This window comes from Erigeron canadensis, chromosome 8 (assembly GCF_010389155.1).
Source record: "Erigeron canadensis isolate Cc75 chromosome 8, C_canadensis_v1, whole genome shotgun sequence".
Classification (NCBI taxonomy): Eukaryota; Viridiplantae; Streptophyta; class Magnoliopsida; order Asterales; family Asteraceae; genus Erigeron; species Erigeron canadensis.
The window spans coordinates 6,455,148-6,478,235 of NC_057768.1; the positions used below are offsets into that span (position 1 = coordinate 6,455,148).

At 33.9% G+C, this 23,088-nt stretch overlaps 1 protein-coding gene and 1 long non-coding RNA gene across 2 annotated transcripts; both read right to left on the minus strand.

Moving 5' to 3' along the window:
• Window positions 1-3,322: 3,322 nt before the first annotated feature.
• LOC122609987 lies at window positions 3,323-7,157 on the minus strand. Its single transcript, XM_043782952.1, has 5 exons — window positions 6,890-7,157; window positions 6,685-6,729; window positions 6,325-6,588; window positions 6,015-6,244; window positions 3,323-3,571 (listed from the first exon to the last, which is right to left on the minus strand). The coding sequence occupies exons 1-5, from the start codon at window positions 7,104-7,106 to the stop codon at window positions 3,431-3,433; spliced, it is 897 nt and encodes a 298-aa protein (XP_043638887.1). The 5' UTR covers window positions 7,107-7,157; the 3' UTR covers window positions 3,323-3,430.
• Window positions 7,158-9,777: 2,620 nt separating this feature from the next.
• On the minus strand, window positions 9,778-10,471 carry LOC122609924. Its single transcript, XR_006325426.1, has 3 exons — window positions 10,254-10,471; window positions 9,936-10,076; window positions 9,778-9,810 (listed from the first exon to the last, which is right to left on the minus strand). It is a non-coding gene; the product is annotated as an uncharacterized LOC122609924 (long non-coding RNA).
• Window positions 10,472-23,088: the final 12,617 nt, after the last annotated feature.

Sequence of the window (23,088 nt, forward strand, 5' to 3'; positions counted from 1 at the left end):
TCTCAAAAGCGACTTGTGTATCAAAGAAACATATGTTTGTTATTTTCTTCTAAAAAATAAACACCTTAGAATACGGAATGCTAGACACCCATAAATTATTGACTTGACAACTTTTTAATTTGAGTGGCGACCAAAAAGAACCCTTACTTTTCAATATTAAATTAAAATATCTGCTTGTTTTGAATTTGCATGAATAAGGATCCAAATATGTGTTACATCAAAGCCTCCATAATTGGGGAGAAATCTTGTATAGATAAGATATAATCCAATTTTTTTGGAATCCAATGGTCGTGAGAAATCAACATATTTCAAACTATGCACCACCAGCACACGTAGGACCTATCGACAGGGGCCACGTATACGTTTAGACCACATATATTGGGAGGGGCAATTCATATATATATTCTCTATATCTAGTTAGTCATTGTCAAATATGTATATGTCAATTATTATGAAGGAGAGTGTGAGGGAGAAAGATGAATGGGAGGCCATGTTGTCAAATCATGAAAACATTTGGGGCCAAGCACGTGAATTAGAAAAAAAATATTTGTTTTATGCAACGTTTGATTCGGGGACATGTATAATTTGGCCAAGAAGATGTGATAATATAAAGTGGTCTGAGGTACAATGGGACATGTGCAAGTTGGATTAGAATCGATCTGTATTTGTTTTGGTTGTTTCGGTGAATGATAGCTTAGCGGTCGATGACATGATTGCGTATTAAGGAGAGAATTAGGAGTTCAATTACGCTTATATATGCATCATATATACTATATTATCGTCCAACATTTTATACTATATTATCGTCCAACATAATGATAATAACTACATTGTTATGATTTTAACGATTTGTAAGGATATTAGGCTATTTTTAAACATTTTTGGCACTTTGCTAGTTTACATTTATCACTTAGTTGCAGAACTACGTCTTTATAAACCTTATTGTCAGGATAATCTTTCTAAAGTTTAGAGTAAGTTACATAGATCGTTATCTCATATTTTTTTGACCTGTAACGTCAATAAAGAAAACATCATTTTCCAAAAAAAAATATTACAATACGAAAATATAACTAAACCGTAGCCCTGGCTACTCTATATCATATGTGCTCCCGCCCATGCCTCAAATACGCTGACGAAAAGACATTCTAATGGAAACAGTAAAGTGTGTCATATGGTTTGAATGATGCTATATATGGCGAGAAAAAATAACTAATTCGAGTGAACTCATAATCAAGCCTTGAAAGTTAGACAAATATACGAAAAGAGCAGGGGGGCTAGAGGATATTCGGCCCATCAAACTAACACAATTTCTGATATAAATTTTCATTTCAAACTTAAATCAATTTTAACATTTTTAATAGGCCCGTTTAATTAACCGGCCCTTAATGTAAGATCCTGATTCTCTCACCAAACATAAAGTGGAATTTTAAATACTCCGTAGATAAATAGACCTACTAGAGGGCGTCCTTCGCAAGTCGCAACTCATCAGCTTTTTTTTATTTTTTATTTTTTTTTTGTATTATGAATTGTATGGCTATATAAGTTGTGATAAATCCATTACATTTTTTAAGCCATTCACAAACAATAATGCATTTTGTATACAATTAGGGGCAAGGGGGCAGTCGGCAAATTTATTTGGCTCTTTTATTTGGCTTCTATCGGCTCTTCAGCTTCCTTGTAGCATGTGTATCGGCAAGCATTGACAAGTTTCATCGGCTATATAATTCGGCCACATTTGCCCGATCCTTGTGAACGTTGGAAGCGTGCTATGTGATCATTTTTTTTTGTTATTGTGCCAAAACCAATCCCCCCGGAAACATATTTTATTATTTGGAGGTTTTCGATTTTGAGGCAAATACTATGTTTTTTTGCTTCTATTGCCGGAATTCATGCCGGAAACAACTTGTCGATACTCCTAATGTACAACACCTTTCCTGGTGAGATCTGAAACCCTTTTTGGGGTTTTCCGGTGGTCGCTGGCCAGAAACGTTCACTTTTTACGACCAAATAGTTGTTTGGAAAGGGTGCAATTGGCACATTTCATTGGTCATTTGGCTACTTTTCTGGTGACCCCTTTTTGTGGTTTATGATTTAATCGGTTTTCCAGTGACTTTTTTTTTGGTTTTTGGTTTAATCGGTTTTCTGGTAACCCTTTTTTGGAGTTTATGGTTTAACCAGTTGTTGGATGTGTTCCGGTGACTCCTTTTTGGTAGTGCTGCTTTGGTTTTCCGGTAACTTCTTTTTGGGTTTTCCGGCGAGCCCTTTTTGGGTTTTCCAACTAACTGATGCTGCTTATGCTTGATTATATGTATATTTATCTTATTTACATTGCCGTTAATTGCATGTTTGTGATTAGCTTGTTAGTGTTAACTTAGCAGTAGCGTTGTCGGATTTATTACTTGGTAGTGTTGTCGTCTTTTGTTCCATTAAAGCAATAGGTAGCCGGAAAAGTAGTATTATGCCAATAATGATATCATTGGACAATTAAGTTGTCGGTGTTACGTTTAGATAGGCGATGATGATACAGAATGTTCGTAAAAATGGGACTCAGATGATCCTGAGTGTATCTTGGCGGGGTAAACTTTTGGGTTGACAGCCATGGCGTATTCAACTTCCGAATTCCCGATCCCCAAATTCGAGCCCAAGTATCATTTTTTTATAAAAACTGGTCACTATTTTTGTTTTTCCGACAACCTTTAATTTTTCCGATATTGTCATTTTGGCTAGTTTTGTTGCACTACACCATCATTTTTGGCTTGGTTTTGACTACAAATTGACAAAAAAAAAAAAGTGGCATTCTCTCATTGGTCGAAAACTTACCAAAACCATGCCAAAGAACCAAGCATCGGATCTGCACTTTTGCCCCTTATATTCAATACGATAACCGTGATCTAAATCTATTGTGATTATAAGGCATTGTAAATTTATTACTCCATCCATCTCATATTAAGTGTCCTATTTTGACTTTTTGAGTCTTTTTCCTCCAACTTTGACCGTAAATATTTTTGTTTGTGTTTTATAAAATTTGATCTAACATATATGAAATGATTGAGATTTAAATATATTTTTCATTGATATAACTTTTATCAATAATATGTAACATAAACAAAGATATTTACAATCAAAGTAGGAAGAAAAAAACTTGACCAGTCAAAGTTAGACAATTAAAATGGGACGGAGGGAGTATTATTTTATAAATCATGTATGTAGGTTTAAATCAACGGCCTAAAGGTAAAATAACAAAACTTTCTCGAAACATAATAAGACAAAAATATTACATCTTCCACAAAGCTATAGAAAATCATAATTTAACAAATAACAATGCGAAATGATGTAGGTACTGATTAGGTAAATCAAACTTACATCCATACTAATTTTTTATTGATTATTTTCTCAAGTTCAAAGTAATCCTGTTTCTAAGATAACTAATCTAACTATGTTTTTCACTTTTTCTTGGCCACAAATTTTTGAAGGAGAAACACCTACTATTTTGCTTCCACATGCAACCATACATCTTCATTTTATCATCAGCATCTTTTTTTGTTTCTTCTTTCACTTCCACATCCTCACCCTGTATATGAAAGGTACAAGTCACTTCACATTCACATGCTTTTCATTTTCACCAAAACGTTTAAGCTTTAATTATCATACAAAGTACTACTATAAGTTATTATCACAAGTTAATAAGGGAAATTGACAAACTTTATATATTGATTGATATATACTACAATTCATACAGCTGAAAATATACGCTACGTATTTTGAAAAGTTTTTCGCTAGCTGTATCTCTATTGATTTAACCCTGCAAATAACATTATACTTATTTAAAAAGTTCATATTTTTAGATTAATTATAATTTAAAGTGTTTGTACTTTAAAATCTCAAAGTTTTGACTGCTTCTGGCTTCCGTAAAAGAAAGTATAATCTGACCCGTCTACATCAGTAAATAGTGAAAACGAATAAATGTTTTTTACCCGATAATCATAGAAATTGAATAAATGAGAATGATAATGAAAAAAGGCTGGAAAGATGCCATTATTTTCAAATATCTTTCTGATTGAACCCTTGTTGTTTTATGTTTCATTGTTTTGTACTTTTTACTCAATAATAATATTTGTCATCGAAAGGTTCACTTTTTATAAAGCTGCTTACATTTAATCATCCGAATGTGGAAATCTTTTTCAAGATGGAGTACTCATATTATTTTACGAGCTCAGAATAAATAAACAAACAAACTGGTCTACGTACATATGGGCCTCTACGGGGTCGGGGTCTACATGATTTGAGATGGTCGTTACTTCGACCCGTTTGATAAAATTGGTTGTTTTTAGGCTGACTAGAATTTTTCGTTAACCTGGTTAAATTTACAATTGAAACATTAATCATATTTCTTAAAAAAAACCATAATACACGAAGACAGTTTTGACCTTGTATATTTCTTTGACTCTAGCGAATCGTGCTGGAGGCACATCTTTTTATTCTCAAATGTTCAAAAAAAAAGACCTCTTTGCTTTGTAAGGTACGGGTATCATTTAAGCTATGTTCATTTTGTAACTAATTAATGATTATCATATTAATATATAGCTCTTGTTCTTCTTCCTTCATTAACATCCAAAGAGAGTGTATTAAAGAGAGTGAAATTGAATGGTAGTTTATGTTATTCTGAAAAGATATCTGCGTTGAGGTGATCTCACTGTCCTCGTAGTGTATATATATATTATATATAAGAAATTGATTTGATTTTGTGTAATGAGTTAAGAGTGTTAAACCGCTTTTATATGAAATAAAATAGGTAATACATTGTTGTATTCTATTCATTTTTTTAAGATAGTTTGTTACTAATACCTTTTATTAAAAATTTAACGTCGTTAAAAGAAAAGAAAAATAAATGGGTAATAAGTGCCTTTAAAGTTAAAGTAAATCAAGTGATTAACCAAATTTGACTAATAGCCATCAAAATTACAATAAACTGAAAAAATCTTACGAAAAATTTTAAAATCTACAAGATTTATAAAAATCTCAATGCGATAAGGTTTATTGACTAAAAATTAGTAGTACTAACAAAACTCTGTGTTGTATGTACCACAGGTGCAAGCTAAGCAATTACGGATTACATGTGAATGTGTGATTGGGCCAGAATCTTACAATGCATGATTCCTTTGAGTTTAAAAAACTCTCACTTTTGAACCAATGGGTCCCATAAAATTCTTATTTTGTTTTTCTCTGTTGCATTTCATTTTTGTTTTACTACTAGCTACATACTCGTATTAATTATCTTGAATGTACAAGCATGGTTATAGAGATTTTGAAGCTTTCAGTATATTTTAACCAGGTCGAATTTAATTTTAATTTTTGATCTAAGATTATGAAAAGCAAGTCAACTTCTGTTAATTAACTATAGGAAATCTAAAATTTTATTGTCCAGTGTAAATTATAGAAAAATACAAACAACTATAAAGACTATAATAAACATGCATAAAAGATTCAAACTACATATGTATATTTTCATCTTTTTCATCTAGATATATATATGTTCATTATAAATTTAACTAATCACATATGGTTAATTCATAGTAAAATATTATAATAAATGATTGAAAATTACTTATAAATATGATAATCTATATGTACAACGTTTTAGTTTTAAAGTCCTAAAAAATTCTTATGTAAATTATAAAATGAATATTATCTTGTCTACCAAATTAATTATAAGAACGATTCTTTCCTACCCCAAAAAAACAAACACTTATTATACATACAAGTTACTATAATGTATTTTAAAAATATCCGAAACACAAACTAGGGTACAAATTTTGAAATGAATCATTATTACACGTTGCTATCAACTCATATATAAGTTCAAAACCATGATGGTTCTAATAAAAATCCGTAACTTTCAAAATTTTGAATTCAAACTATATTATTCATATTTCTTTCACCATTTTGAACCTTCTATCAAAATTAAAAGTTAATATCTATATAGACAGAAGATATAAATAAGTATAGTAATTTACCTTGAATTCCAACTTTGTTTGCAACTCTGATACTGACTTTGAGTCAGATTTAGAGCTCGAATTTGAAGAATCCAAGCTCATATTGAACTTGATCGGCCTTTCTTGAATAGAGGGGGTAGAAATCGGGCTAGGGCTACTTTCGCGTAGTGAACTTTGAATTCCAACGTCTCGTTTCAACATCATTATCAACGACCTCCCATCGATATTATTTTCCTTGGCCTCATTTTCATCTGTTTAATAACATGTTTAGGTATTTGAGCAAAATAAAGATAAAACAGATACAAAAAAATAAAAAATGTGTGTATGTAACCTTGAATTGGATGAATAATATTGGTAAGTTTTTGTGGTTGGACTCTTGAAGAATGATGAATTAAAGGGGCAGACATGGTCATTCTATTGGTAATGTTTCGAAATGATCGACCATTTAATAATGTTTTTGAAGACAAACATTCCTTTGGGACTTCACCCGAAAGTGGATTGCATATATATCTTTCTGCTTCATTCCATTTCGAGTTTAGAGCAAATCCTTCTGGTGACAAATACTCCCATGTGTTAATTGACCTTAATTGCAATGCTGCATTTTTTTTTTACCAATTACAAAATTAGTCCATTTCAATCATGCAAGTTCATGTTCGTTAAATTAAGTACATAATTGAGGTAAATTGTATACCTTTTAGCGCATTCGTGAATGAGTAAGTAGACGGATCAATTTCCTCTGCGTAGAGAAAATTAACTGATAAGATGTAGAACGAAATAAGATTTTGAACCACGACTGTGGTTCAAAACGGCAAACAGTTGCAATTAAATTAAATTGCAACTGGTGCTGCTAATTCTAATAAACAAGGTAGAAAAGGTTAATTGGTTATTCTACGTACCTTTGAGAGAGTAACCAGGAGAGGATGCAGTGCTAGAAATGGTGAAGTTGGACCGGAACGACTTGCAAGCATCCTCCCTGAAACTTGTAATGTGTGAAGACGAGAAACGTCTAGAGATTGTATTTTCACGACTAATCATTCGAGCTTTGACACCCCATTCTTTGAGATCATGGTCATGGTTCCTTCGAGAATCCAAAGAAGAAGAGTGTGTTTCCATGGCCACGGAAGAAGAGAAGGCAGAAATAAGGAATGGAATGTTTTTATGTGAGTTGAAATGGGAATGGGCTTCTTTTTATAGCACTGGACCAGGTGACATCTATTTTGAATGTTGGTCGGATTGTGCTAAAAAGAAAAATACATATGAATCATATGATATGATGCCCAAGTTTAATTTAATACAAGAAAAATTAAACATATTATGTTTTTTACTTTTAATTAGCTTTCAATACATTACATAAACGGTAAAGAATTCTATCTAGAGTATAAACGAGTCAAATTAAACCCGAACTTTTACAGTACTTGAGCTCAAACTTTTATTACTTAAGTACGACTTGTGATGTATTATAAAAGCACAAACTCGACTCGAGATCGACCCGCTTGTCAAAAAATACTTAATGATTACAAGCTTGACTGAGCTCCCGCTTAATAAGTTATTAAAACTAATCTCGATTATCAAAAGCTCATAAAAAAAACTCGTTAATAATATATTAACTAACATGCATATGTTATATATAATATTATATTATATATGAAAGTTCGTTTTTGCTCGCAATCTTAATCGAGTCATGTATATGAAGTTCGAGCTCGGACTCGATTACTAAATGAGTCAATAGTTAAATTCGAATTCGACTTGAGCTCTTTTAGGCTCGATTTAAAGCGAGCTTTTTACGAATCGCATTCGAATAATTCGCGAGGAAGCTTACACCCCTAGTTATAGCTTACAAAGAGCATTAGACATAATCGTCGAAGAATGCTGAATGTCGGATGCCGTATTTCCATATATCAGTATCAAACATCGTTTTCCTCTTATCGTTACACGTTACTCGATAAGTCTGATAAGGACATTTTCAATTTAAGTATATTAACTTTTAAAAGTACACATAATATTACTTTTACAAAAGTACATTACATTGTTTCAAATATATTTTTAATTTTACATTTATATTTAAATTCAAGATTTATATATTGAAGATATCTATATATATATATAGTTATAAAAAGACTATCATATATAATTCAATAGCATGATAACGACACCTACAAAATGCACAATTGGGGAATAGTTGTTTTCAGTCGTTTTAAAAATGTCTAGTGGTTGTTGAAGATGGTTGATGATTTTTGATAGAGTTCTCCAATATCAACAGTTGCCAACGATGAAGGAAATAAATAGTTATCCTGTATATATATATAATTGATCCTTCGAATAAATTTGAAGGAAAATTTAGTTGGAACTATTATTTAAACGTGTAAAAAAACAAATTATCCATGGTTAAGCATTGGCGTTAACATTAGGTGATTATATTTATAGGAGTACAAATTTGGCTATTGATAAAAAAAAAAAATATGGTTTTAAGTCTCATAGACATTTAGCCTAGCGGTATTAGGATAGCTAATCAACCTTATATTGATTGGTTGAAAGTCTCATAAGAAACATTGGCGTTAACATTAGGTGATTATAGGAGTACAAATTTAGCTATTAATCAGAAAATGCATTTCATTTCTATCACTTAACTTAATCGTTTTTATATCTACACACAATCTAAATCTTACCAAAATGATCAAAAACAGCGAGTATATAATTCTGTTGAACGATATAGAATTGTGAAAGATGGGATCCCATAATAAACGGCATGTGCAAAGCCTTGTTGAGTCTCATCACAGGGTGGGGCCCACATCATCGGATCGTAGGGTTGGGACCAAACAGAGCCATAATGAATGTCAATTTGTCTTGCTATTCGTATAATATATTGTAACTTTTGAAAAAACTTAGATAAGACTAGCACGTTCCCCGTGCAATACAACAGTAGTTGTGGCGGCGACGATATGGTGATGAGGGTGACTGTTGATGATAGATGAGGCGTCGAGTGATATAGATAATTGATGTAAGACTAAGAGGAGTGGAAGGTTAAGGGAATGTCCCTCCTCCACTCCTTGCATGACACGTGTCTACTACCAATCATAAGGGACATTCCACCCATTCCTTTGGGGTGAAATGGTGGAATGCCCTTTTAAGCATTCCTTTTATTTTTATTTTTTTTATAAATAATTGTTATATGTATTTTTATATTACATATATTATTTATATATATAATCAAGGTTAAACATTGTAAATAAAAGTTCGAATAATTAAAACGTCTTAATAAAAATTCAAATTAAAAATACAATGCAAATTTAAACTAAAAGTACTTAATAAAAACATACTAAAAGTGCTGAAATCCATATTCGGCGCGAATTCTAGCTTTTTCCTCCTCCAAAGCAACTCGGTCAGCCGGTCCGAGATGAGACAAGTCTCTAGCAAAAAAATTCATATCTTTGTTTCGGATATTTTTGGACTTCAGTCGAAGCTTTTGAAGTTCGATCTCTTGGCGTTGCTTGCCCTATTTTTGCAAATTCCGCATCTCCACCGCTATGTTATACGCCTCCTCATCCACCGTCGCCGCCTTCCCCTCCCGTGAACCCCTCGCACGTCCGAATTTTTTAGCCGTATCTCTCCCAACTGGACGGCTCAACCTAGACAGTTGAGGCTCCGGTTCCTCCTCATCATTATCATTAAGGTCGAATGCAACTTTCGCAGATGACCCCACACTTTGTTGACTCGAACTTTCTGATGTTGTCTAAGACCTTTTTGAACTCGGCTCACCCTGACTATTCATCGCCTCTCAAGTCTCTATAACCTCCCACTTCAAACTTCTCCTCAAACACTGCCATTCTTTTAAAAAATTAAAATTCAGGTATTGAGCATTATACTCGCTAAAAACATTACTAATCAAATCCTCTTAGCTTGTACCACTTTGATAACCAGAACCACTAAGCCGAGTTATAATACCATTGAACTTGGTGATGTTAACCCGAATTTTCCGCCACTTCCCCTGTAACGATCCAATGCCTCGATATGTCAATCTATTCAAGCTTTTATGATATCCTTCTTGAACCTTCAACCAAAAAGTTCGAGCCTTTTGATAATTTGCTACAAAAAACAAAAAAAATATATAATATATATATATATACAGGGTTTAAAAAAGAACAAATATATACGGTATTTATATATATAAATACATACGGTATATAAATATATACGGTATATATAAATATAAATATATACGGTCTTTATATATATATATTAGTAAAAGTAATGATGTTATACCGCATTTGGGGTCCTCGGATACATCAACTCAAGCTCGATATAACGCCAAACTTTCAGCTTCCGACCAATTGACTTGGGAGGAGTGTTTCTTCGGCTCCTCGGTTTGTTTCCTCCGATGTTTTCGTTTCTCTTTTTGCGGAGACGAAACACTAACTTCGGGTTGTGTCTCTTGAATCACCTCCACATCTTCGTAAAAGGGTCCCGTAGCTGGTGGTGTATTGATCATCCATTGTGAATCTTAAAAACAAACATATAAACATAGAACGATATATATATATATAATATAATATAACTAAAAGAGGGGATTGAGACTACACTTGGCACCCTTAATCCCCCTCCTTTAGCCAAATCCTTCATCCTTTTTAATCCTCTAATTTTTTAAAATTAATCTAAATTACTTTACACTTATTGGTTTTCCATCACCAATTTACACTTTAACCCCAATCAAAAACAATTAATTTACACTTTTTTTGTTTCCCATCACCAATTTACACTTTAACCCAATTTAAAAATAATTAACTTACACTTTTTGATTTTCCATTATCAATTTACACTTTAACCCAATTTAAAAATAATTAATTATACTTTTTGGTTTTTCATCACCAATTTACACTTAAAAATAATTAATTTACACCTTTCGGTTTTATTGGTAATTTATAATATAACTCACGTACGACAAAAAAAAAAGAAGTTATGATAAACTACAAAATTGTTTTTCTTTTTATATACTTTGCACATAATTAATCATTATTATTATTATTTTTTAACATTGAATTCTTATGTTATTGTTATTATTATTTCTTATAATTTAGTTTGTTGTCCATTATAGGTTCGTTATGACTTTTTCTTCAACAACAAAAAAAAGACCATATTAGTTCATCTTGAAGATCTTAAGCCAACCCATGTTAACCATCATTTACGACTCCGTGTTGTGCATGTATGGACTGTTTCGGAGTGGAACAACCCAAAGAAAATCAAAACGTTCAAGATGGTCTTTGTTGACGAATTCGTATGTATTTTTCAAATTATATAGTTTACACTTTTAAACTATAAGAAATTGTAAATGTTTTATTTAACTAAAGTTGAAAAAAGGGGGTAAACTGGATTCAATATTTATATGGAGTTAATTTTCGTATGTTTCTTCTTTAGCTTTCGTATTAATTAAGTTGTAATATATGACTTAACTAATTTAAATATTATATATTAAATTTTGTATTTGTAACTTATATTAACTCTTAAGATTTACGATTATATCTTTCTATAACCTTTTAGATATAAAGTCTAAATTTGCTATGTGTAGGTTTCTGATTACTTTAATATATTGACTTTGATTATTTTGATATCATTTTGAAAGTTGCTCTTTAATAGTGTATACTTAAGATTTACGATTATATCTTTCTATAAGCTTTTAAATAAAAAGTCAAATTTTGCTATGAGTAAGATTATGATTATTTTAATTTATCGACTATGATTATTTTGAATCTGTTTTGAAACTAGCTCATTATCGGTGTAATTTTTTAGCCGCTGTTATTATATAAGGGGAAAATGCAACATATTGAGATGATGTTGAATGTTTTAGTATGATTACTTAGCATGGTGGAACAATTCATCCTTTTAGTTTGTGTATGACAGATATACTTATGAAAAGCATGGTATCAATTTTAATACCTTTAGATAAAACCTTTTGATCAACGTTATGTTTCGGATTAAACACAACAAGAGATGACTTTGCAAGGTTTTTGGCTCGATTTTTTTTTAATCAAGAATTTCTTTCCCTATCTTTCTTGCATTAGCCGATAAAATCATTTGATCGACGTTTGAAATGTCCTTGGTTGGGTTCCTTTTTTAACGTGAATAATTTTCCTGGATCTGTATGCAAAGATGTTTATTTGATTCTTATAGTTATTTTGTTTGGGGTTTATTTTTTAAAATTGGATTAAATATATAGAAATACACTAAGAGAACTTACCAGTTTTTTCCACGTTTTTTTTTTACCGATGAAATGGCTATTCAACTAGCAAATTTCCAAGTTGATTTCGGTATATCATTTTTTACTATTTTCCCACGTCGTATTTGGTCATTTATAAGTGATTAAGAGTCGTTTTTATGTACATTGGGTACGGTTATCGTATCTGTTAGTGTTTTCAGGATATTAACAGACATTATGACATATTACTGAAGAAAATGACATTTGGAGACCTACAGTGTGCGTACAGATGAGCTCGTGGAAGATTTGAGGAAGAAACGAACTCATTCAAGTTTTGGCAGGTGGTCATGGCATGACCACATATGGTCATGTCGCATTTGAACCTCAGAAGAGTCTAAAGGGTCAGGTCGACAGAAAAGTCATGGCATGACCACATATGGTCATGTCGCATTTGGAAGTCAGAAGCTACTCAAACTTTTGTATTCAGAGATGGTCATGGCATGACCATATATGGTCATGTTGCATCAGGCTGTGCGACCAGAAAATGGATTTTCCACCAAGTATAAATACCCTAGCAAACACAACCCTAAGACCTCTCTCGACTTTACAAAGGTTTTTAGGGATTTTGGAGGCCATTTTCATCAGATCAAACACCTCTCAAGATAATAAAAACATCCGGATTTATTTATTCAGTTCTTTAACGATTCTAGCACTCTTTGGATTTATTTCTTCAATCGGTACATTATGTTTTCATAGTTTCTTGATTGTTTTAATTTCTTCATCATGAGTGGCTAATCACTTTAACATCCATCTTGATGGATTGAGACAATATGTACGCATTGCACAATTTTTATTAATTCAATGTTGATTTAATTTAACGTTATATCGAGATCTTAGCGTATTTATACCTTATCATTTATCTTGAATTGGTTGGTGATTTATATGTGTCTTTAATGGTAATTATTGTTCGCATATATTTTATTTCAACTGTTTGGGTACAAACGTGTTGGATCTATAACGGGTACGGTAGATAACCATTCTACGATAATAGGAGTAAATGTGTTAACAATTGGGTACAATCGGTAGATGTAATTTTAATCTTAATAACCAAAACCATTGTTGAATTAGCAAAGTTATAAAAGGCGTCTCGGGGTACCGGTTTTAATAATGGAACTAGTTTAAACAAGAGAGTCAAATGAAGTTGTTAACTTGACGGGTACGGGGTTGGCGATCAATTTGAGTCTCGATTATTTAATTAACTAAATTGGATTTGAACTTCATCAAATGTGCAATCTTAACATGTTTTCGAGCGAAATTAAGATGGATGACCTTTAAATTATTGCTTGAATCAAACCTTCTCTCTTGCGATTAATCGTATGGGATTACTAACCAATTTTTCTAACAATTGCAACGTGGCAATTCGGCCACAAAACCCCCTCTTTTTCTTGAATCACTTTATTTAAATAATTGCTTACAAAAGTCCTTGTGAATTATCACAGATTTACCAGTTACTATATTGCGTACGAACGGGTACACAACCCGTAAGTGTGTTGTAGTCAGTTCCCAGTGATTCGTGTTTTATAAATTTTATAACTAGATTTCACACATCAAGTTTTTGGCGTCACTGCCGGGGACTTGAATTAAGTAGTTGTTTAATTATGTGATTCGATCCTTCCTTGCATTCATATGTAAGGAAGTTACTTGTTTTATTAGATAGATTTTTATTTTATTTTTGTTTTTAATTTCGTTTTTTTTGTCCAGGTGCGGTTAACGTATTGTCTTGTGGTGATTGTGCAGGTTCTTAGTAGTTGATGAACACAAGAGCTTCTGGAAAACCTTCGGTCAGTCCTTAGTCTAATCCAGGAAGAGCCAGACGTCGCTTAGTGTCACTCAACAACACGGAGACCTCTACATTTAACAGGATAGAGCCAGAAACTGCAGAGCAAATCCAAGAGGACATTGATTTGGATCAACATTATTCGAAGAAACATTCACCGACAGTGATCCATTTCAGCACTAATTTCTTAGAAACAAGTGGTGTTTTAAAATCAGGTGATAGTTCAGAAGAGGAAGATAATAAGGACAAGACTTCTATACCTGGTTCAGCGGTAATTTTTCAGGTAAATCAACCAGTTCAAGCAAGAAGAATGGGTGATCAAGAACAACCAGTCAACCCCAACAACCGTCTTTACGGGGATCGAAGGAGAAACATACCGGCCAACCGTGGCAATGCTATTTGTTCTCCAGCCACCGGGGTGAATTTTAATCTTAATGGAAATCATTTGAAGAGTGTTGAGGAAGAGAAGTTTGATGGAGTGACACACAGTGATCCTTATGGCCATTTGGAAAGGTTTGAAAAGATTTGCAGGTTTTACAATTATGGCGAAGGACAGAATGATATCGTGAAACTTGAGCTCTTTCCACTTACTCTTTGTGGAGAGGCAAAAGCTTGGCTCAAGGAACAACCGGATGATTTGTACTCCACATGGGCTGAACTTCAGGAAGGTTTCATTGATGAGTTCTATTCTATGAGAACTCAAAGACAACTGGAGAATAAGATCAGGGCATTCACTCAAGATGCAGGTGAAGATGTAGTTGATGCTTGGAAACGGTACAAGGAAATGCTCAGAAACTGTCCAGGGCATAATATGAATACTGAAGCAGTGGTTGAGATCTTTTATGACGGTTTGCTTAGGAAAACTAGAAGGGAACTTGCATGTGCATTTGGGGTTAGTTTGAACAATGTTACTCCAAGTGAAGGTTACAAAATCCTCGATGACATGGCTAAGGAGTTTTATATCCGTGAAGAAACCAAGGTAGGAGATCTAGAAGTAAAACTGTGGCTAAGGTGCAGAGTGGTGAAGAGTCAAGGTCAGTTGATGAAGTAAAGGCACTCTCGAAGCAAATGAATGAAAGGTTTGACAGCCAAGATGCCAGGTTCAAGAGCATTGAGAGAGATGTGAAAGTTATAGCAGATGGTTGTGACTATTGTGGAGATTCACATTACTCGGAAGATTGTCCGGACAAGCCGGCTCGGGAAGTTAGTTTTGTTCAAAATCAGCAGCAGGGAAACTACAACCAGAACACCGGTTATCAAAACCGGCAATCAGGTACTTCTTATCCCTCTTCTTCTTTTAATACTAACGATTCTGGGTTTTGGTGGCAACAGGTTCATCAGGTTCAACAATCAGCAAAATGCAAACGCTGAATTGAGAGAAATTATAAAGGACTTGATCAGTGCTTAGAAAGCAACTAACGAGAAAGTGGAAGAACAATCCAAGAAGATGAATTATGCATGGGATTCTATGATTACTCGTCTGGACGGTTTGACTCATAAGCTGGAGCAAAGTACAAGGAGCACTCAAGCTACGTTCTAGGATATAGAAGCAAAGCTCGAAAGGCTAGGAACTTCAAATAGGCAGCCCAGTACACTACCGAGCAACACTCAGCAAAATAACCAAGGATCTGGACCGAAGTACACCCATCCGAATGCTCGTAACGAATATGTTAATGCAATCACAACTCGATTAGGTAACACTTATAACTCAGTTACTCTTTTCCCTAATAATGTTACCCCAGTTGTGCAGGTGCATGAAGAAGAGGAGTAGGTTGATGAAGAAGTAGAGATGGAGCCGAACCCAGCCGTGCAGAATCCGGCCGTTCCATCTAAACAGGCTGAAAAACCAGAAGTACATCCTTACAAGCCAAAAATTTCATTCCCTCAGAGATTTGTGAAAGAGAAGCTAAAGAAGCAAATGGAGAAGTTTGTAAGTCATCTAAGTAAGTTGCATATTAATATTCCATTTTTAGATGCAATTGTGCAGATGCCGGGATATGCAAAGTGCTTGAAGCAAATTCTGATGAACAAGAAAAATCTAGCGGGAGTAGTGACTACAGTACTTGAGGATGTTTGTTCTGCAGCAGTGACAGGTAAGTTTCCTGAGAAACGTAAGGATCCAGGTAGCTTCACTATCCCTTGTAAGATTGGTAATTTATCGGTGAAGTGGTCATTAACTTATTCAGGGGCTATCATTAACTTAATGACTTCGTCTATCTATTCTAAGCTGCATTTGGGAAAACCAAAACCTATTAATATGAAAATCCATTTAGCCGATAAATCCGAAATTAGACCAATGGGAATTCTAGAAGATGTGTTAGTTAAGGTAGGCGGTTTGGTTTTTCCAGTAGATTTTGTGATCATTGAAGCACATGAAGCATTAAATATACCTCTTATCCTAGGGAGACCTTTCCTTGCTACGGCCGATGCTAAACTTGAGGTCGGTCGTGGTAAACTTACTTTGAGAGCAAGAAATGAGTCGGTAACATTTACGAACACCTATTATGTTTCTTCCCCTAATGTTGCTAACTCTGTTGAGACTGCTTGTGTTAGCTCTTTGGATTCGCAGGTTGATGAATGGTTAGACAAGAAGCTTGAAGAAAAGGAGGTTGAGTCGAAGTCACTAGCAGTGCCAGTTTTTAACCCAATGGATGGTCCGTGTGCTAAGACCCGTAAACTTTATAGTCGTTTAAAATCTGCTGTTTCCCATGGTAATGTTAAGTTGTCTGAAGAGTTATGCTCGAATTTATCAACAAAGGAGAAAGAAGAGTTGATGATTGTGGTTGATACTTCTGGACGAGCAAATGATTGGATTCTAACAAACGTGAATGGTAATTGTTTTTTACCATTACAGGGTAGACCACCCAACACTCTAAGTGTGGGGGTGTCGGAGACCTTACCATGGTAAGTCTTTGGGTTAGGAGTCTAGCTAAAGACTCGTTAATAAATTAAGCGTTTCTCGGGAGGCAACCCGTGTCTTATATTTTGTTATTTATATTTTACTTTTGCATTTTTTTCTTTTTGTGTGTGTTTGTTTGAATAAACTCTTGATGATGGTTGGGTTTATGCTATTTGATTAGTTTTCCTGTTATGCGTTAATTGTGTGTTCATGATGATAGCAAGTGATAGTCATGAGCATATGCTGGCAGTTAGTTCTACGACATAGATTGTTGGCATCGTTCAAGCATGGAACACCGTCATACCCGACAAGTTTTTCTTGTTCTTTACTTTGCTTCTGTTTACTTTCCCTTATTTCCCATAGTCTGCCTTAGTTCATTGGACATTGAGGGCATTGTCCAACTCAAGTGAACCATCCGTTAAAACCCGTATGTTGTACTCACTTTTAGTGCAAGAAACAATAGAAAATATGTTGTCATTAGCATGTTCTTTGTTATTAAATCCACCCTAAATATTCACCTTTCCTAGCCATATCGATAGTCAAAGTTGTAACAACCGTCTTAGAAATGTTCTTATTAAGTTCTTAAAAACGTACATTTGCCATTAGAACGGCCAAACAGTTCGATTTATCTAAGTTCTTGACGTACTTTAGACCTCCATTATGTGCTTATATGAAGGTCAATTTGATCTAAAATCTTGATTTATATGACCGGTTTATGATTGTGTGCAATGAGATAATAAAGTTCGATTCATAAACGTTCATGTTCATTAAAGTTCTAGTTCAAAACGTTCGCAAATGGTCCTTGCATTTATTGGGTTCATTAAATATGGAAATGTATATTTAGAAAAAGTCACAACACTATTCATTCTCTTCTTCTCTCTACTTTCTCACACTAAAACACATAGTGCAGCCACATTTTCACACACAAAATTCATCCTTTGATTTTGGATTGTTAAATCAAAATCACTTGTACTTTTAGCATCCTTGTGATAATCTAAACGTATTTCTGGAATCAAATCTCAGGTAACAACAACAAATTATGAGTTCTTAACTAAATTAAAAATGAACTTTTTCAAGTTTATGTTCTTGATGATTTGGCCCAATTTTGATATGAAATCGTGTTAATGATTAATGGGTTTGTGTCTAAATGTGTTTAATAACATGTATGTGAATAAATTTGGGTCATAACATGCTTTAATTTACAAAACCCATTTTGGGAAAATGAAAGTAAACTTGTTCTTGAGGTTAAGTGTTGTTCATGAGTTATTTGATCTTAAAAAGCCTTGAAAGTGTTAGGGGTTAATGTTATTAGACTTATATGTGCTAGTGCTAGGTTCTAACAAGTCCCAGAATCGATCTAGATCTTTGTGCAATATTCTTGTCCTTGTTTTAGCTCGTTGGGCTGTGAAACGGTCTTGGTGGGACGATCTTGGTCCCCAAGATCGTCCTGGCTGCTCACTTGGTTCATAGTTCATGTTCATTTGATCTCGTGTGTGATGTTGTGATGTGTTGGTACGTTTAATGGGTAACCGATCCTTTGGATTGGTTTAGCTTAAGCAATTGTTCAATCAATTGATCATGTGCCTTGTTCTTATTCCTTGGATCATGAAACGATCCTGATCTAAGTCCCTTAAGACGATCTTGTGCTAAACCTAAAACGATCTTGCATTTGAACCTTGAAACGATCTCGCACCTAGTACATCTAAAACGATCTTATGCTTGGAACTTGAGACGATCCTGACCATTAGCTCCTAGGACGATCTTGGCTTGACAGAAGGACGATCTTGGCATGTCCAATGGGACTATCTTAACAACAAAACCCTAAGACAATCTTGTGTTCATCATAAAACAACACATACTTGTTCTATATCACACCACACTCAATCCTTAATCATCTATTCAGTTCATAACAACATCATTACTTGATTAAACACATCTAAGGCTGATCATTAACATCTAAGCTAGATCATGGTTCGATCTAAGATGACGTACAAAGTGCAAACCCTAATTAATTACATTTAAGACGTGTTCTACCTTGATTATCAAAGTACGAGTTCTATGAGCAATTAAATTGAGTTCTAAAGACTAAAAGTTCATTGTTAAAGACATGTTCAACTCATTAACACGAAAAGTACATAAGTGTGAGTTCAAAGATGTTCGGTTCGAGTCCAGTTCATGTACTTAAAGTTCATTTAAAACTCTTTCGAGTCAAAACGTTCAAAGATCTTCAAAGGACCAAATCATCAGTTCATCAAGGACAATTCAGTGATTGAATAATCACATGAACTAATATACATACTTATTTATGATCTATGATATGTACTTAGGCATCCATCAAGACGTGCTTTGCGATAGATATACTTATCTATCTTTGTGCTTGTTCTCTGTGCTAATACTACTCGTGCTTGTACCAGATCACTGTGAGTTCACTAATCCCCCTTTTGTACATTTGTTCAAAGTTCTTTATCGGGGACTGAAAAGCATGAAAACTATTTTCGTACTTGTACATATGTTCGTGAACTATTTTACGTACTATATTATGAGCTTGATCTTGAACTACTTATGAATTATTCTTAAACTGTTTGAAGGAGTATTTAAGTCTTGAATGGGCAGGATCTTAAATACATTTATACTACTGTACTTGATCTTTATTATGTTCTAGTTCGTACATGTACTTGTTCAGTTCTTGTTCACTGCTATCAATTCATATCCCACAGTTCAGGGAATGAACCGTAGGTAATTATCGACAGCGCTGTTTAGGGTAGGCTCACCCTCATTCTCCACAGTTTAGGAGGATGCATATTACTTGTTCTTGTTCATGTCATTGTTCTGACATAGATCTTACTTGACGTACTTGAGCTATATGAGCATACTATTACATTAAGGTTCAGTTCTGGCCAATCGGTTTAGCAGTGAAAACTTATAACTAAAGTTTATTATATGTTCTTGTTCTATTCATACTATTATAAAGTGCTTGTATTTAAAGTGCAGTTCTTGACCTAGTTTTTACTATCATAAAGTACTTATGTTCAAAGTGCAGATCTTGACCTAGTCCTTATTATTACTAAGTACATTGGTTCGACGTACAAAACTTATGATCTTGTTCTTATTATACATATCTACGTATATGTAAACTAAAAGTACATTATGTGAATCTCACCAACTATATTCGTAGTTGACCTTTTGAACTTACATGCTTTTCAGGCTAGGTTCATAGTTCTTTAGCATAGGAGTCTTCCTTTCTAAGCTCATACTTTTGGCGATTGTTCGTGCGTTCAAGTTCAGGAGCTATGAAGATCTTCCTTGCTACATCGGTTCAAGTTCTGTTCTTAAAAGACAATTGTTCTGTCTTCCAGATATTGACTATTCTAAGTTCATTTATGTTCTGTAATAACAATCGTACTTCCGTTCTTTGATTAATCTTAATGGTTGTGTTGGAACTTGTACTGTGTGCAATTGTGCTTATCTGTGCATCCCGTATATTCCGCTTTAGCGGGGTGTTACAAAAGTCCTGGTGGGTCATTGGTTGCCTATGCTAGTGGATGGTTTGGGTTTGGTTTTGTTATGTCGGGTTGAGATATTCTCATCTAATGGGGGTAGATTGATTTCGTCATGATTTTGGATCGATTCTAGATTGTTCATATTTGCAATTTATTAAATGATTTTGTCACTGTATTAATATATATTTAAAGAGAATGTCAATTAGTCAGAGTAAAAGTAGCTCACAAAAAAAAATGAATAAAAAGAATAAAAAATTTGAAAAACAGAAAAAAAAATATGAAAAGAATGAGCTTGGGCTGTCAGTTGGTGTTTCTCCTTTTTGTCAAATCATTTTTGTAAGTTGGTTCATCATAAACACCAACAAAAGCTTCATTGTTTTTATGCATTATTGAGTTAAGTTGGTACATCGTTATAACCAACAAAGTGTTCTTGAACTGATATATTTGGTTATTATGTTTAAGTTGGCATGTTCGTTTAAGCCAATATGAGTAATTTAGGAGGATGAGTTGTTTGATTGTCATACACCACAATGGTGTCGGTTTTTTATCGTTCTATTGGGGGTATTGTCGGGAGAACTTCTCAGGATTTGGACCGTTGGCAACTAATGACATGGGATTGTTTATGGACTAGACTATATGTGAAAACTTTGTTAAATGTTATGTTATTTCTTTGTTAACACCATTTGTTTAACCAAATTTCCATACACTGTTTAAATACCTTGTTTAGCCTAAATGTTCATTACACCTTTAAAGTCCTCTTCTGATAGACGTTATAGGGTGCTTGTACCTTGGCGATGAAGGAACGATTCTAGCACAAGCCTATGGTTAAAAGATTATGCATCACGACTAGGCACTGAGTGATTATTCAAATATTCAACCCCAAAAGTAAGTTAGACGGAGTAGGATAGGCGAGATATCACTGATTCAATTCTTTTGTGCTTAGTCGTGTTATTAAGGCTTGTGAATCAGTCAAATAATGTCAAACGTTCCAGTTTTCATTAAAGATTAAAACTGCTTAACCATTTCTTATAATTCTCACTTATAGTTTAGTTTCTTTTTGATTACTGACATGTTATTCCCATGTATGTGCCAAGGTAATTAAAGTTTTGAAGTTTGGAATTACTTGAGGACAAACAAAGCTTAAGTGTGGGGGGATTTGATATGCCTCATTTTATACTATTTTCCCACGTCGTATTTGGTCATTTATAAGTTATTAAGAGTCGTTTTTATGTACATTGGGTGCGTTTATGGTATATGTTAGTGTTTTCAGGATATTAACAGACATTATGACATATTACTGAAGAAAACGACATTTGGAGACCTAAAGTGTGCTTACGAATGAGCTCGTGGAAGATTTGAGGAAGAAACGAACTCATTCAAGTTTTGGCAGGTGGTCATGGCATGACCACATATGGTCATGTCGCATTTGAACCTCAGAAGAGTCTAAAGGGTCAGGTCGACAGAAAATTCATGGCATGACCACATATGGTCATGTCGCATCTGGAAGTCAGAAGCTACTCAAACTTTTGTATTCAGAGATGGTCATGGCATGACCATCTATGGTCATGTCGCATCAGGCTGTGCGACCAGAATAGGGATTTTCCACCAAGTATAAATACCCTAGCAAACACAACCCTAAGACCTCTCTCGACTTTACAGAGGTTTTTAGGGATTTTGGAGGCCATTTTCATCAGATCAAACACCTCTCAAGATAATAAAAACATCCGGATTTATTTATTCAATTCTTTAACGATTCTAGCACTCTTTGGATTTATTTCTTCAATCGGTACATTATGTTTTCATTGTTTATTAATTGTTTTATTTTTTTCATCATGAGTGGCTAATCACTTTGCCATCCATCTTGATGGAGTGAGACAATATGTACGGATTGCAAAATTTTTATTAATTCAATGTTGATTTAATTTAACGTTATATCGAGATCTTAGCGTATTTATTCCTTATCATTTATCTTGAATTGGTTGGTGATTTATATCTGTCTTTAATGGTAATTATTGTTCGCATATATTTTATTTCAATTGTTTGAGTACAAACGTGTTGGATCTATGACGGGTACGGTAGATAACCATTCTACGATAATAGGAGTAAATGTGTTAACGGTTGGGTACAATCGGTAGATGTAATTGTTATCTTAATAACCAAAACCATTGTTAAATTAACAAAGTTATAAAAGGCGTTTCAGGGTACTAGTCTTAATATTGGAACTAGTTTAAACAAGAGAGTCAAATGAAGTTGTTAACTTGACGGGTACGTGGTTGGCGATCAATTCGAGTCTCGGTTATTTAATTAACTAAATTGGATTTGAACTTCATCAAATGTGCAATCTTAACATGTTGTCGAGCGAAAGCAAGATGGATGACCTTTAAATTATTGTTTGAATCAAACCCTCACTCTTGCGATTAATCCTACGGGATTACTAACCAGTTTTACTAACAATTGCAACATGGCAATTCGGCCACAAAACCCCATCTTTCATATATATAAAGGAGGAACAAAAATGACAACCTTTGTCTACCGATACCAGTCTCCCTTTGGGAGAGATTAACTATTTTGAGTTTCTATAACCCTGGACTGGGCCTCATGAATTACTCTGCCAAAGGCCAGACACGATGACTACTATATATTGTATAATGTAGTTCTAATGCATTTACCTT

What these genes read in the sequence shown, in the direction of transcription:
- LOC122609987 (XM_043782952.1), bottom strand. Translation starts at nt 7,106, where the DNA reads ATGGAAACACACTCTTCTTCTTTGGATTCTCGAAGGAACCATGACCAT. An exon ending in ATTCACGAATGCGCTAAAAG is followed by an intron (nt 6,589 to 6,684) that starts GTATACAATTTA and finishes AAAAAAATGCAG; the next exon opens with CATTGCAATTAAGGTCAATT. An exon ending in AAACAAAGTTGGAATTCAAG is followed by an intron (nt 3,572 to 6,014) that starts GTAAATTACTAT and finishes TTTCATATACAG; the next exon opens with GGTGAGGATGTGGAAGTGAA.